Here is a 14,856-nt window from a genome sequence, read left to right as displayed (position 1 = left end):
GCATCGGGAGCAACGGATACAATAAATGATATTAGTGGATGTGCATGTAAAACTTTGATGGATGTGGAAGGCTCCTTTAGGGCCTTGGATGGAGGTGACGGAGGAGGTGTGGGCACAGGTTTTACAGTTCCTGCGGTGGCAGGGGAAGGTGGGTTGTAGGGGGGTGTGGACCTGACCAGGTAGTCAAGGAGGGAATGGTCTTTGCAGAAAGCGGAAAGGGGTGGGGAGGGAAATGAACACCAGACCATCCTGCCTAGTGCATGAGCCCCAACTCAGGAGCAACAATAGCGTGGAGCTGTCTGATGACAGCAGCAGACAGAAGTTGCATGATTTTCCTGTTGTGAGGAAGCGATCCAGTTGAAAATCTTTTGTGCTGCGAATAGCTGTTGCTTCTTCAGGAATGTTCAGATTGTTACAAAGCTGAAACAAAGTCAGGCGTAACAAGGATAACTTTCTGAAATTTGAGACAGAAAACAAAATACATTGGCTCACCATAGACCACACATTGTTAAATAAGCTGCCCCACACACTGGGTTTAACTTTTGTGTCTTGGGATAATGCATGGGAAGAAATTAAATTTAATGCATATTGAATTATTCAGCGTGCCATTCACATTTCATGGTTCCTCAAATCGTAACGCTATATTTTTTGCTCTGGGTCTTTACACTATGTGTGAAAGGATCTGCTGGCGATTAAGCTAGTGAATGGCTAGAAATATTAATCCACTGTTCAAGACTGTCTAGTGCTTCAGAATTCACAATAATGTGGTCACTGTAACATGAATCGCGCACATTAAGACTTGAGGTGCACTGGTAACATAAGGAGAAAGTACAGCGGAAGACAAAGTGAGGACTGAAGATCGGAGTCAAAAAGTGTGGCGCTGGAAAAGCACAGCCGGTCAGGCAGCATCTGAGGAGCAGAAGAATTGACGTTTTGAGCTCTTCTCAGGGTCGTTGATACAGAGCACTAACCCAGATAACCTGCAACAGTCTACAAGCAAAATACTGCAAATAATGGAACCCTGAAGTAAATACAGAAGTAGTCAGGAAGCCTGTGTGGAGAGAGAATAATAATTAACATTTCAGAATGATGAGCTTTCATCTGAACTTGACCTGCAACATATAAGCCTATGGTCAGGTGCCAAGACCACCCATATCATGTTCTGCCAATGTAAGTGAAACATAACAACAGAGGTGAGGTTCCCCCTGTACAGAGCAAATCTGATAGGCTGGATATTTTCATTAGTTTTCTTCATCTTGGAGCTATTTGGTGAAGATCTGCTTTGCTACCTGTGTTCAGAATTAGTCAAATGAATCACCCAGAGGCAATACATGTGTTAGAGTCATAGAGATGTACAGCATGGAAACAGACCCTTCGGTCCAACCCATCCATGCCAACCAGATATCCCAACCCAATCTAGTCCCACCTGCCAGCACCCAGCTCATATCCCTCCAAACCCTTCCTATTCATATAGCCATCCAAATGCCTCTTAAATGTTGCAATTGTACCAGCCTTCATCACATCCTCTGGCAGCTCATACCATCCTCTCCATGAAATAGTTGCCCCTTAGGTCTCTTTTCTATCTTTCCCCTCTCACCCTAAACCTATGCCCTCTAGTTCTGGACTCCTCCACCCCAGGGAAAAGACTTTGTCTATTTAGGAGAAAGTGAGGTCTGCAGATGCTGGAGATCAAAGTTGAAACTTTATTGCTGGAACAGCACAGCAGGTCAGCATAACATCTTTCCGATAGGAAGGAGACCAGAATTGCATGCAATATTCCAACAGTGGCTTAACCAATGTCCTGTACAGCCGCAACATGACCTCCCAACTCCTGTACTCAGTACTCTGACTAATAAAGGAAAACATACCAAACTTCTTCTTCACTATCCTATCTACCTGCAACTCTACTTTTAAGGAGCTATGAACCTGCACTCCAAGGTCTCTTTGTTCAGCAACACTCCCTAGGATCTTAGACTGACTGAAGTAAAATAAATGTGATTTAGTGAGCTATACATCTGCACTTGACGATGGCTGGATTTATGGGTGTATAGCACCCCAGGAAGTGTGCCTCTGATTATCTGAGATTTCAGGCAGGCAAAAGTGAGGACTGCAGATTCTGGAAATCAGAGTCTACATGAGAGTGGTGCTGGAAAAGCACAGCCAGTCAAGCAGCATCCGAGGAGCAGGAAAATTGACGTTTCGGGCAAAAACCCTTGGTTTCACCAGACTATGAGGACACCAATTAATTTGTCTTTAGTTCCTGCCCCAGAAAGTTTCATTTCTAAATGTTAGAATGCCCCCTCCCCCGCCAGCCCGAAGGAAACAGATTTCAGATCTGCAAATTTCCCATGCTTTCAGTCTACAGACACTTTCACACTGCAAAGTACACCCCCCCCCCCCCACGCACGCACGCACGCACACACACACACACACACACACACACACACACCAACCCATCCACCAGCCAACATTGTGATTGAAGATATCTGTTTGATGCAGAGTGTCACTTTGTGTCCTCCCCCTTCCCCACTCTCAGAATGAAGAGCGCTGTACTCTTCAGAGAAAATGCTGAGAAGAATCACAACTTGTCACGTCTAAACTTTCAGCTAATGTTGCACCATTGTGAGCTTTTGGACTATCTGCACTTTTTTAAAATGAGGTCAGAAATCACACAACGTCAGATTATAGTCTAACAGATTTATTTGAAATCACAAGCTTTCGGAGTGCTGCCCCGTCGTCAAGTGAAGTGGAGGGAAGTGCATATTTACAGAATTTATAGGCAGAGAGATCATTGCAAGATAATTCTAAGTAATTAAGAGTGTGAAAAAATAGCAGATATGGTGTGAGTGAAGCGTTGACAGGCTGAATAACAAGTCTTGTTATCATCTAAAATGATATAAGTGAAATCTGATCTTTTTTTTAATGAGTGCTGCAATTTTTTTTAACTAAAGGGGTGACTTTAGTCTAATTACCTGAGCAAGAAACAGGCAGTTTTCACACATAATCTAGTTATGTGTTTTATTGGAGTCAACACTCAATAAAAACAGGTGGATGAAAAATATGAGCCTTGCCTGAACCCACTGATTTCCTACCTGATGGGTTAGTTTAAAACTAGCTTTACCCATTCAGGTATTGATGTACCTGTTGGACCTTCAGTAATGGGATGAGTTGTTTGTTTTTGAATCAGGTGGTCTTTAGTAGTTGGCTCCTGAAATCTAGCACAGAAAAACATTGCTATGAAAATGCAGTCATCTCCTGTCAAAAATACTCCCTCACTGCATGTGCATCTATATGTAGAAAATTCATGAATACCAGACATTGACTGTGAGGCGATCATCAGATCAAGAAGTTCAGAAGGTAATACAATCTGAACACTCCTGTTTTTGCTCCCTGACACTTGCTCATGTTAAATTTAACAAAATGTTAAACAGGTATGAGGTGAAAGAAGAGAAATGATTCTGTCTCTTTGTGGGGTACCAGCAACATTCCTTTTTCCAGACCTTCTACTGTCCTGCTCCATAACTCTTTCTCCAGTACATCGATGATGTCATTGGTGCTGCTTTCCTCTCCTCCCAAGAATGGGGAAAATTGGTCAATTTAACTTCTAGTTTCCACCTGATCCATGTCTGACTCCATCCTTCCCTTCCTTGATACTTCTGTTTTCCATTTCTGGGGTTAGGCTACCCACTAATATCCACCACAAATGTACTGACTCCCACAATTACCTTGTGTATGCATAATCAAATACTGCTTCCATCCTACTCTCCCAGTGTCTCCATTTTCCTTTCCGTCTCATCTGCTCTGATGATGTTACCTTCTGTGGCAGGGACCTCAGAAATGATCACTTTTTCTCCTCAACTGAGGATTCTCCATCACCGCGGTTGATGGGACCCTGAGCCATGTCTGACTCATCTCCTGCACTTCGGCCATCACTCCTGGTCTTCTTTTCCACAACAGTGATGGGGTCCTCCTGGTCCTACACCAACCCCTGCCCCTACCTCCAATGGGATGCCACCACCGGAGACAGATACCCCTTTCCTCCTTTATGAGCACTCCACAGGGACCAGTCCCTGTGGGAATCTCTGGTCCATTCCTCTCTCATTCCCAACACTTCCACACACCCTCCACACCTCCCGTTTCCCCCCCCCCATGGCACCTTCCCATGCAATCTCAAAAAGTGTAACAGTTGCCCATTTACCTCCTCCCTCTTCTCTATCTAAGATCCCAGGTGAAGCAGCACTTTACCTGTACTTCATTCAACCTCGTCTACTATGTACACTGCTCACTGCGTGGTCTCTATACCGGGGAGACAAAACGCAGACTGAGTGACAGCTTTGCAGAGCACCTATACTGTGCCCACAAAAATGACCCCAAGCTGCCAGTTGCCTACCATTTCAACACACCGCCATGTTGCCAACATTTCTGTCTCAGGCCTGCTGCAGTGCTCAAGTGGAACTTAATGCAATCTGGAGGAACAACACCATCTCTTCCACTGGGTACCTTCACGACTGAACATTGAGTTTAACAATTTCAGAATGTGAACACCCTCTTCCTTGTGCCTTATCTTCCTGCAAACCCCAAGGTCTAGTTGTGTATGTGGACTGCTCACAGCGCAGCCAACACCTTTTCACCTGCTCACACTTGTGTTTAGCACCTTCCTGGAAATGATCCCTCTCTCAAATTATGATCAGCAATCTTCTTTGGCTATCCCTTTATTTTCTTCTCTCTCCCTCTCTCGGCACTGTCTCCGTGTACTCTATTCTCCTTCCCTTGCCACTAACCCTATAATCGACATAAATAGAGCCCTTCCCTAAATAATTTCAGTTATCGTGAAGGGTCACTGGATTTGATGTTAACTCTGCTTCTCTCTCAACAGATGTTGCCTGACCTGCTGAGTTTCTCCAGCACTTTGTATTTTGGATTTCCAGCATCCAGAGTCCTTTATTTTTATATTAATGATTTTGGTGTTTTGTCAGTTTTGTGAATATTGGCTTGCATGCAAAATGTTTTAGTGCATTCTGTGGTTTAAGTTTTGCAATGCTGCTTCATAAATTATTATTTACTCCATCACTGATGAAGTCCAAAAAAGATGCTCAACTAGCGCAAGTGAGAGTCAATGGTGTCTGAATAAGGTGACTGTTATTATTCAGCTGAAGAGGATTCAGAAGGGATTTACCAGGATGTGGCTAGGAAAGGAAGGTATGAGTGAAAAGGAGAGACCGGATTGGCTGGGACTTTTTTTTTACAGGAGTGTAGGAGGCTGAGGGGTGACCTTATCGAGGTTTATAAAATCATGAGGGGTATTGATAAGATAAATGGCAGGTGTCTTTTCCCTAGGGTGGAGGTTTCAGCACGAGGGGACATATTTTTAAGGTGAGGAGAAAAGTTGTAAAAAAGACATGAGGGACAATTTTTTTACACACAGAGTGGTCCGTGTGTGGAATGAACTTCCAGGGTAAGTTGTGGATGCGGGTACAGTTACTACATTTAAAAGGTATTTAGATAAATACATGAATAAGACATGTTTGCAGGGATGTGGACCAAGAACAGGCAGATGAGACTAGTTTTATTGGGATTGCAGTCAGTATGATTGGTTGGGCTGAAGGGTCTGTTTCTGTGCTGTACATCTCAATGACTCATTGTTAAAAAGACTGATGTTTTTGCCAGAGTGTTCCAAATATATCAACATCTAATACATATTGTTTCACTGCTCTGTCTTTTACTTGTACTGAGGTATTTGATGTGCAGAAAGTACCCATTACAACCGAGTACTTCATGAATAATCTCATCATATACTTTGAAACAAAGTTCTGCCAGCTTAAAAATGTGGTCAACGGAGAATAGAGCTGGGAATCGAGGTTAGATACATCCTCAATAACTCGATTGTTGTATGGTTAGTTAAAGCAATCTTTGAGTTTGTAGTTCCTTGATGTCCTGCCATGCTAAACAAGATGGAAAGCAGAACTCGATCAACCCTCCCTCCAGGAAGGTTGTCGATCTGATCACTGACCTGTACTGAGATAATTGATCATCCTGGATACCTAGTGATAGTAGCTGAGGTGAGAGGAATGGGATACAAGGAGTCCTCGATTTACTAACATCTGATTGATGAACCACAATCTCATGCAGTGTAATTTTAAAGATCTAACATAGGAATGTTTACTGCACTTAAGAATGGCTGTATTGTGTTCCAACTTGTGTACAAATCAACTGATGAACGCATTCCAGAATAAAACTTGTACCCTATTGGCCTCAGTTGCTGTGTTGCAAAGTAAGGAATCTGATTATAATCTGCCACTGAAAAATGCATACATAGAGGTCATCTGAAGATGGAAATGGGTTTGATCTTTATATCCTCGCCCCTTGACCACTACTGCCTCACTACAGTCTCATTAAAAATAAAAACATTGATTTACTCAGTAAATTGTCAAATGTCTCAATTTGTTCACAACCGATGACTTTCGTCACTATTTTGCTCTTTGTGATTTTTATAAAAGACTTGGATGAGGAAGTGGAAGGGTGGTTTAATAGGTTTGCCGATGACATGAAGGTTGGCGGAGTTGTGGATAGTGTGGAGGGTTGTTGTAGGTTGCAATGGGACATTGACAGGATGCAGAACTGGGCTGATAAGTGGCAGATGGAGTTCAACCTGGAAAAGTATGAAGTGATTTACTTTGGAAGGTCAAATTTGAATGCAGAATACAGGGTTAAAGGCAGGATTCTTGGCAGTGTGGAGGAACAAAAGGATCTTGTGATACATGTCCATAGATCCCTCAAAGTTGTCACCCAAGTTGAAAGAGTTGTTAGGAAGACCTATGGTATGTTGGCTTTCATTAGCAGGGGGATTGAGTTCAAGAGCTGCAAGGTTATACTGCAGGTCTGTAGAGCACTGGTTAAACCACACTTGGATTATTAGGTTGAGTTCTGGTTGCCTCATTATAGGAAAGATGTGGAAGCTGTAGTGAGGGTGCAGAGGACATTTACCAGGATGCTGCCTGGACTGGAGGGCATGTCTTAGATTGAGGGATCTAGGGTTTTTCTAATTGGATTGAAGAAGGACGAGAAATGACTTAATAGAGGTGTACAAGATGTTGAGAGGCATAGATAGAGTAAATAACCAGAGACATTTTCCCATGGCGGAAATGTTTATCACGAGGGGGCATAATTTTAAGGTGATTGTAGGAAGGTTTTGGGGAGATATCAGAGGCAGGTTCTTGAACCAGAGAGTGGTGGGTGCATGGAATGCACAGCCAGCGGTGGTAGGAGAGTCAGAGCCATTAGGGACGTTTAAGCAACTCTTGGATAGGCACATGGAAGTCAGTACAATGAAGGGTATGTAGGTTAGTCTGATCTTAGAGTAGGATAAAAGGCCAGTACAATACCGAGGGCTGAAGGGCCTGTTCTGTGCTGTATTGTTCTATGTTCTGTTTTTAGGTAGGAGTAGCATGGGAGTTTAATGTATGCACAGCATAAGTCCATGAATAGCAAACGACCAGTTAACATAGATTTGTTGGAGCTGGTTCAAATAATTGTCCAGAACTTCTTCCATGCTCGGATATAAAGAATCTGTCTCTTGGTCAATGTAACGGTGGATGTCCAACTTCATTCGTTGACACATGGAAAGGAGGAGCTGAGAAAGTTGACCAGCTTGTGATTACTTTAAAAATACAGGGTCGAAGAGTGTTATTTTACAACATGCTGGCTGCTGGCTGTTTACTGAATAAGTACATAATCTGTGCCTGCCACCTGAGATTGATTATTCTGTCATTTGTAAAACACTGGCTGGGTATACCAAGCTAGATTATGATTACAGGACCTGCCAATTCCAAGTAAGTGGGACTGAAGATTGAGGAGAATATCATTGCAACACAGGCAATAATCATCCAATCAAACCTGGTAATGCCTCACTGAATGATTTGGATAAACGGCTGATTACAGATGGTGTCGAAAGCTGTTGTGATAAATTCAGATTCAAATGGTATGGTGTTGCTGCAAGAATAACTATCCACATAAACATTCATTTGCTGCTGCTGTGAATTAGAACTGGTTATGGTTGAGTTATCATTGTGTTACGTTTACATCTCGGAACTTTTAGTTGATTGCCTTCAGACTGTGTGGAAATTTTGTTTCTTTGTTTGGAACCTTTATGTGTGTTTGGTCATCTGCTTTGGAATAATTAGTGGAATAATTAGTGAGAGTTCTTGAATCCCACTGCCCACGTGTTGGTTATTAATGATGTTTTGGATGCAGACTATTGAAAATCAGATGCAAACTCTACTTGAATTTACAATTAGTTGCACTTCAAAAACAAGCAATTTTCTAGGTTAAATTGATGAATAATATGTGCCACAAAGTTATTGACAGTGAGAGTGGAACTTTCTGCCGGTTTTATTGTTGCAGGAACTAGCCAGAGCAACTGCAGCCATAAAGCAACTTTATAATTTTGAAATTTACACAATAGAAAGGTTTCTGAAAGTATTTCAGCTACATTGCACAATTCCCCAATAAAAGTGTTGATAGATTTGCAAGAAATTGCTAAAATAAACGACCTTTTGTCAAATATGGGTGTGTGAAGTAATGATACTTTATCATTAAATAGCAGGATTTACTGACTCGCATTGATTAGATAAGAACATAGTCCATAAGAAAAAAGGAACAGCCCCTCAAGCATATTCTGCCATTCAATAGGACCATGACTGGTCCACCATTCCTGATAAAGGGCTTTTGCCCGAAACATCGATTCTCCTGCTCCTCGAATGCTGCCTGACCTGCTGTGCTTTTCCAGCACCACACTCTCGACAACATTCATCACATCCACTTTCCAGCCCTTGCCCCATAACCCTTGATCAAGCATCTATCAATCTCAGCATTAAATATACACAAGGACTCTGACCCACAGCTATCTGTGGCAAGGAACTTCAAAAGCTCTCAACCCTCAGAGAGAAGAAATGTCTCGGCATCTCAGTCTTAAATTGGCATTCTTAATTTGAGACTATGACCTCTGTCTGGTCCTCGACTCTGGAGGGGGACCATCTCTTAGCATTTGTCCTTAACACTTCACATGAGATCACCTCTCATTTTTCTTAACTCTAGTGAGTAGATTCCCAACCTGTTTAGTCTTTACTCACAAGATAATCCCTCCATACCTGGGATCATTGTGGTAAGCCTTCCTTGAACTGCCTCCCGTAAAATAATACCCTTCCTTAAATAAGGGGACCAAAACTGCTCACGATACCCCAGACGTGGTCTCACCAGCACCTTGTACCATAGCAGTAAGAATGCCCTACTCTTTATAATCTAACCTGCTTGAAGTACGAATTAAAAAATAAACTTATCAACTCACAAAAATTGGGTTAAACTATAACCATTATCCATTGCGACAATATATAATACTGTTATTGAGTTGCATGACACGAAATCTGTATATTTGTATTGATAAACCCCAGTGCCCTTAAATGACCACAGTGGTCCTATCATACCTTGGGAAACAGTTTTAGGTTGTGCCTTTTATCTTGGGTCGATTTTAATAAGTGTCCTTTTCTATTTCTCATAGCTACAGTGCTGGCACTGCGGTTTTTACCTGAGTACAGGAAGAAGGCTATCTGGACGCGTGCATATGGATGGTAACTGGCACCTTTTTGAGGGTTAATCTGGTCAGCTTTAAGCAGGAGCCTACACTTGCGAGGAAGTGAAAACTGCGAGGAAAGGCTTGATGATGCACTCAAGTGGCAAGATACCAAATGTGTTACAAAACTATTAAGACCAAGCTGTTTGCTGTGAATGGATAAGTGGCTCAAGAACTTGTACCTCCATCACTGTGTATGTCAGAGATATCTTATGCACTTTCTTTACAGAAACAAATTGCCTCAAATAGTGCATAAAACTACAATTATACTAATGGATTTTGTTTGTTATTGAAGAGTTCACCAAAATATAAGGGATACATTTGGAAACAGACAGATTCGTTTCTGTTGAAAGTTTTGTTCCCTGCTTCAAGCTGTTAGTGTTCTTTCTGCAAATACTTATCACAAGAAGTTGGCCAAGATTCTGATCACTTCATGCCAACATATTGTTTGCTGCAAAATATAAATACAAATGCGAATCAGAATGATGAAATAAAAGCATCAATTCATGTGCAAAACCTGTAAACCTGAAATTCTTCTGTTGATATTAATTCAAGCAATAATACAAGTTGGTGCAAGGTCGAGGGCCAAAGGGCCTGCGCTGCACTGTAATGTTCTATGTAATTAAAGACTGGGATCCTGAAATGTTCTTTGCATTATACTGTTTCAAGTTGTATCTCCAAGTGAGAGACACAGCATACTTTAAGGTGGATACTGTGACTATGTCCAGTCTGAACTACAGTTAAAGGTTTTGTTTGCAAAGTGGGAGCAGCCACTGCCTGTTATAATTCAGGGAGCCTGGCTGGAATGGAACATTTTTCCAAGTATGGGGATGACAAACACGAGGGGACACAACTTTAAAGTGAGGGGGGATAGGTATAAGACAGATGTCAGAGGTAGTTTCTTTACTCAGAGTAGTAAGGGTATGGAATATTTTGTCTGCAACGGTAGTAGATTTGCCAAGTTTAAGTGCATTTAAGTCATCATTGGACAGGCACACCTGCATGGAATAGTGTAGGTGGGATGGGCTTCAGATTAGTATGACAGGGTGGCGCAACATCGAGGACTGAAGGGCCTGTACTGTGCTGTAATGTTCTATGTTCTATATCATTCATTGTTGAACACCAAAAAAGAGCCACTATTCATGCCATACATTACCTCGTCCTAGCCCGGGGACAGCTCTGCACACCCATCCCCTGCGTCTGCCTTTTTAAAATATCCCTGCTCTTATACACATTTTTTATAGGACATTTTTTTATTTCCCCACCACCTGTGGTATTTTATTTCTTTCCTCAACTACCAACCACTGCTAGTCAAAACACCCATGTAGCCAACTAATTATTTCCAAGCAAAGCCCATTGGTGTGGGCGATGCAGCCCGTCAACAGTGAGAGGGGTGGTATAGGGAGGGCGGGAAGTGGCTAAGTCAAAGTAGATTTGGAAGGGGAAATAAAGTGTTGTACCCCATGCGATGCCCAACTGTCTCGGAAGGCATCGAGAGTAGTGGTGGACACCACATGCTCCCTCTCCAATGACAGTCCAGGCTGAAACGTAACCACAGAAGAGGGGTAGGCAGTCGGCAGAGATGACTCCTCTCCACAGCCTACTGCATGGAGCAGAGCCATAGGGAGGTCCTTTGATCTGCCCGTACCCCTCTGCACCGAGTGCTAGAAGATCAGGAGCATAGGGCTAAAGTGCAACCAAAAGAACAGCGAAAGATATTTTAAGCGGTCGAAAAGGGGGTGCAATTTCCCAACCGTATTACATCCATATTTCACTGACTCCACTGCACTGCAAAGTAAACAATTGGGCTGGGAGAGTGTGACATGCCAGAATCTGCAGTTATAAGGGGCTGCTGAATGCAGCATCCTCTACCCTTGGTCCTTAAGGGGAGAGACAGAGAACTCCCACACAGAGAGCCCTCTGTTTAGGATCCCTCCTGCCCAGCGGGGAGTAAGGATGTCATGGCATGACCGAGTGGCGGATGGTAAGACTCGAGGTGGATGGTGTGCAGCGGCAGCCAGTACAAAAAACCCGCCACTTCGCACGGCGAAAGGATACAGAGGGCTTGGCCGTGAGGCGGCTCAGGGTGTGGGCCCCAAGCTCCTGAGGCAGGCTCAGGAACCCGAGGCCAATGTGAAATTCTGTTTGGGCAGGGGTACATGCAGACGGGATTCCACCGCGCACCTGAGCAACCTTTACATGGTGCACAACTTCAGGACTGACCGCCATCGTCATCAGGTGAAGGAGGCATCACTGTGAGCTGGATGTCCATCGCTACCCTGCTTTATTATTTAACGTCCAGAAGTGTTACCATGCACAGCTCTGAATGGTTTTATGTGTGATACCTTTTTTTTGTCCTTCTATTAACCACCACCAGCAAATTGCCCATGTTTGGTTTGGTTTGATTTGATTTGATTTATTATTGTCACATGTACCCAAGTACAGTGAAACGTTTTGTGTACAGTACAGGCAGATTATAGCATACAAAGATCATAGGGTGATAGAACGGAATGAGGAACACAAAGTTACTGCTGCAAAGAGGGTGTGCAAAAAAGCAAGATCAACATCAGATTTGAAATTTGAGAAGTCAGCTCCAAAGTCTAATGCCAGCGGGAAAGAAGATGTTCTTGAAGAGTCGGGTACATTTTGGCGCCGATCATTTGGCCCTGCCATTTTGGCTCTAAACTGTTTTGGCGCTCATTACTTTGGCACTGAGCTGTTTTGGCGCCAATTCAGAATTTTAAAAAAGTGTTGTTTGGTTAAAGAAGAGAGGATGACTAATGACCCGGTGTAATTTTTTCAACTAGCAAGAGTTGATAGCCAAAGCTGTAATGACCCGCTGTAGATTCAAATCTCGATTTGTAATCATTTTCTCACTTAACAATTGTTAATAGTCATCTACTGCCTTGATGATACTTAAGCCCTTCTGTCTTCACATTGGAAAGCTATAATACAATTTTCTTTCTATTTTCTAGTAGAGCCCATACCAGAAATGGCTGAAAACAGTCTAAGCAAGAGAGACAAACCAAAGTTTTCACACGATGGTTATCTATATGTGTTTGATAAATGTAGCAAAATGTATAAATTCGATTTTATAATGAATAGGTTAAAAATAATGGATAAAAAAGAATTATATTTATTTCTTGCAATGCAATAAAAACAAATTTCTTACATGCTCTACAAGACTTTTTTTTGAATTGGCGCCAAAACACCTCAGGCCAAAGTAATGAGCACCAAATCAGTTTAGAGCCAAAACGGCGGGGCCAAATGAACAGCGCCAAATAGTCCCATTCCATTCTTGAACGTATTGGTATGCGTGTTTAAGCTTTCGTACCGTCCAATGTTTCCAATTAAATCCGTTTCAGGGCTTTGCAAACTATCCGGGAGAGGTAGGAAGAGCAGGAAGGGGCTAAATAAAAATGGAGTTGGAAGGGGTGGGTCTGCCTTATAACTGCTTTGACATTCTGTCTGTCTTAGATGTTTTCTACCCTCTGGAGCAGGTGGGATTTGAGCCTGAGCCTCCTGGCTCAAAGGTAGGGACACTACCAATGTGCTAATCGAGTCCTTCATGGGGCTGCCTTTTGTTATATTATCTGGAAGTGCTACCATGCACCTGAACGACTTCCCCATCACCAAATCACCGTGCCTTTTTTTCGATTTCCAACAAATAATCACTATCAGTGATCATCTGTGCAGCCCATTAGAAGTTTACGTGCAAAGTGTTTTATGGGCCCTGTGAAATATTAAAAATAGGGAGAGTGGGGAGGGGCTAATTACAAATGGAGTTGGAGGGGGAATAAAGTGGTTTATCCCCTGCAGTAGCTGCCTCTCTCAAGAGCTTTGATGGACACCAAGGCATTAATGTATTCATAGAAGTGTGGCAGGCACTTGACAGATATGAACCCTTCCACAGGCCACTGCCTGGACCTGTTTATAGCTAGCTTGGCCAGGCCTAGGAGCAGACTACCAATCTACCCATCTACATCGTGGGTCTGTCTATTTGAAACGTTTTCTCATCAATTTGTTCAGAGTTGCTATCAAACAGCCTTGGAGCAGGTGGGATTTGAACATGGGCCTCCTGGTCTAGAGTTAAGGGCACAACCACTGCACCAGAAGAGCCCATTGGGTTTGTCTTCGATATTTTCTAATCAACCTATTCAGAGATGTACCACGCGCCACTGGAGCAGTTGGGATTTGAATCCAGGTCGCTTGGCTCAGAGGTTGGGACACTACCACTGTGCCACAAGCACCCTATGTCCATCTCTTCATTTATTTGATTCAACATGCTCAAAGGTGTTGTTACACATCTCTGAAGGAGGTAGGAAGTGAGCCAAGGACTCCTGGTTCAGAAGTACCAGGACACCACCACTGCACTACAAGAGTCCTTGTTCCTCAAGGTATGTCCTAGGCCTAACTATTTTTAGCTGCTTTATTATCAGTGGCATTCCCTCCCATGAGAAGTGGGAATGTGCAATGGTCAGCACTGTTTATAATAACACATACTGAAATGGTCCATGTCCAAATGCAGCAAGACCTGGGTAATATCCAAGCTTGGGCTGAAAATTGGTAAGTAATATTCATGCTACAGAAGGCAATGACCATCTCCAACAAGAGAGAATCCAAGGATCATGCTTTTTACATTCAATGATCACTGAATCTCCCACTATCAATATTCTAGTGATTACCATTTACCAGAAGCTGAACAGGATTAGCCATGTAAATACAGTGCCTACAAGAGCAGGTCAAAGGCTAGGAATCCTTAAGTGAATAATTCATTATCTGTCTGTCCGAAGCCTGCCCACCATCTGTGAGGCAGAAGTTAGGACTACAGATGCTGGAGATGAGCTGACAAATGTGTTGCTGGAAAAGCGCAGCAGATCAGGCAGCATCTAAGAAAAAGGAGAATCGACGTTTCAGGCATAAGCCCTTCTTCGGGAATGAGGAAGGTATCAGAAGCAGGCTAAGATAAAAGGTAGGGAGGAGGGACTTGGAAGAAAAAGGAGAATCGACGTTTCAGGCATAAGCCCTTCTTCGGGAATGAGGAAGGTATCAGAAGCAGGCTAAGATAAAAGGTAGGGAGGAGGGACTTGGGGGAGGGGCATTGGGATTCCGATAGGTGGAAGGAGGTTAATGTGAGGGTGATAGACCGGAGACGGGGTGGGGGCGGAGAGGTCGGGAAGAAGATTGCAGGTCAAGAAGGCGGTGCTGAGTCCGAGGGTTGGGACTGAGAT

At 43.1% G+C, this 14,856-nt stretch overlaps 1 protein-coding gene across 4 annotated transcripts in view; it reads left to right on the top strand.

Moving 5' to 3' along the window:
* focad (focadhesin) overlaps nucleotides 1–10,508 on the top strand; it is a 201,930-nt gene extending 191,422 nt beyond the window's left edge. For all 4 annotated transcript variants that reach the window (XM_043718981.1, XM_043718998.1, XM_043718973.1 and 1 more), the window contains one exon: nucleotides 9,554–10,508. In XM_043718981.1, the coding sequence (XP_043574916.1) occupies nucleotides 9,554–9,627 (74 nt within the window). In that variant the 3' untranslated portion in view covers nucleotides 9,628–10,508. The remainder of the gene's footprint in view (nucleotides 1–9,553) is intronic.
* Nucleotides 10,509–14,856: the final 4,348 nt, after the last annotated feature.

This window comes from Chiloscyllium plagiosum, chromosome 2, assembly GCF_004010195.1.
Source record: "Chiloscyllium plagiosum isolate BGI_BamShark_2017 chromosome 2, ASM401019v2, whole genome shotgun sequence".
In the NCBI taxonomy this organism is placed as follows: Eukaryota; Metazoa; Chordata; class Chondrichthyes; order Orectolobiformes; family Hemiscylliidae; genus Chiloscyllium; species Chiloscyllium plagiosum.
This window is presented reverse-complemented; position numbering and strand designations above follow the sequence as displayed.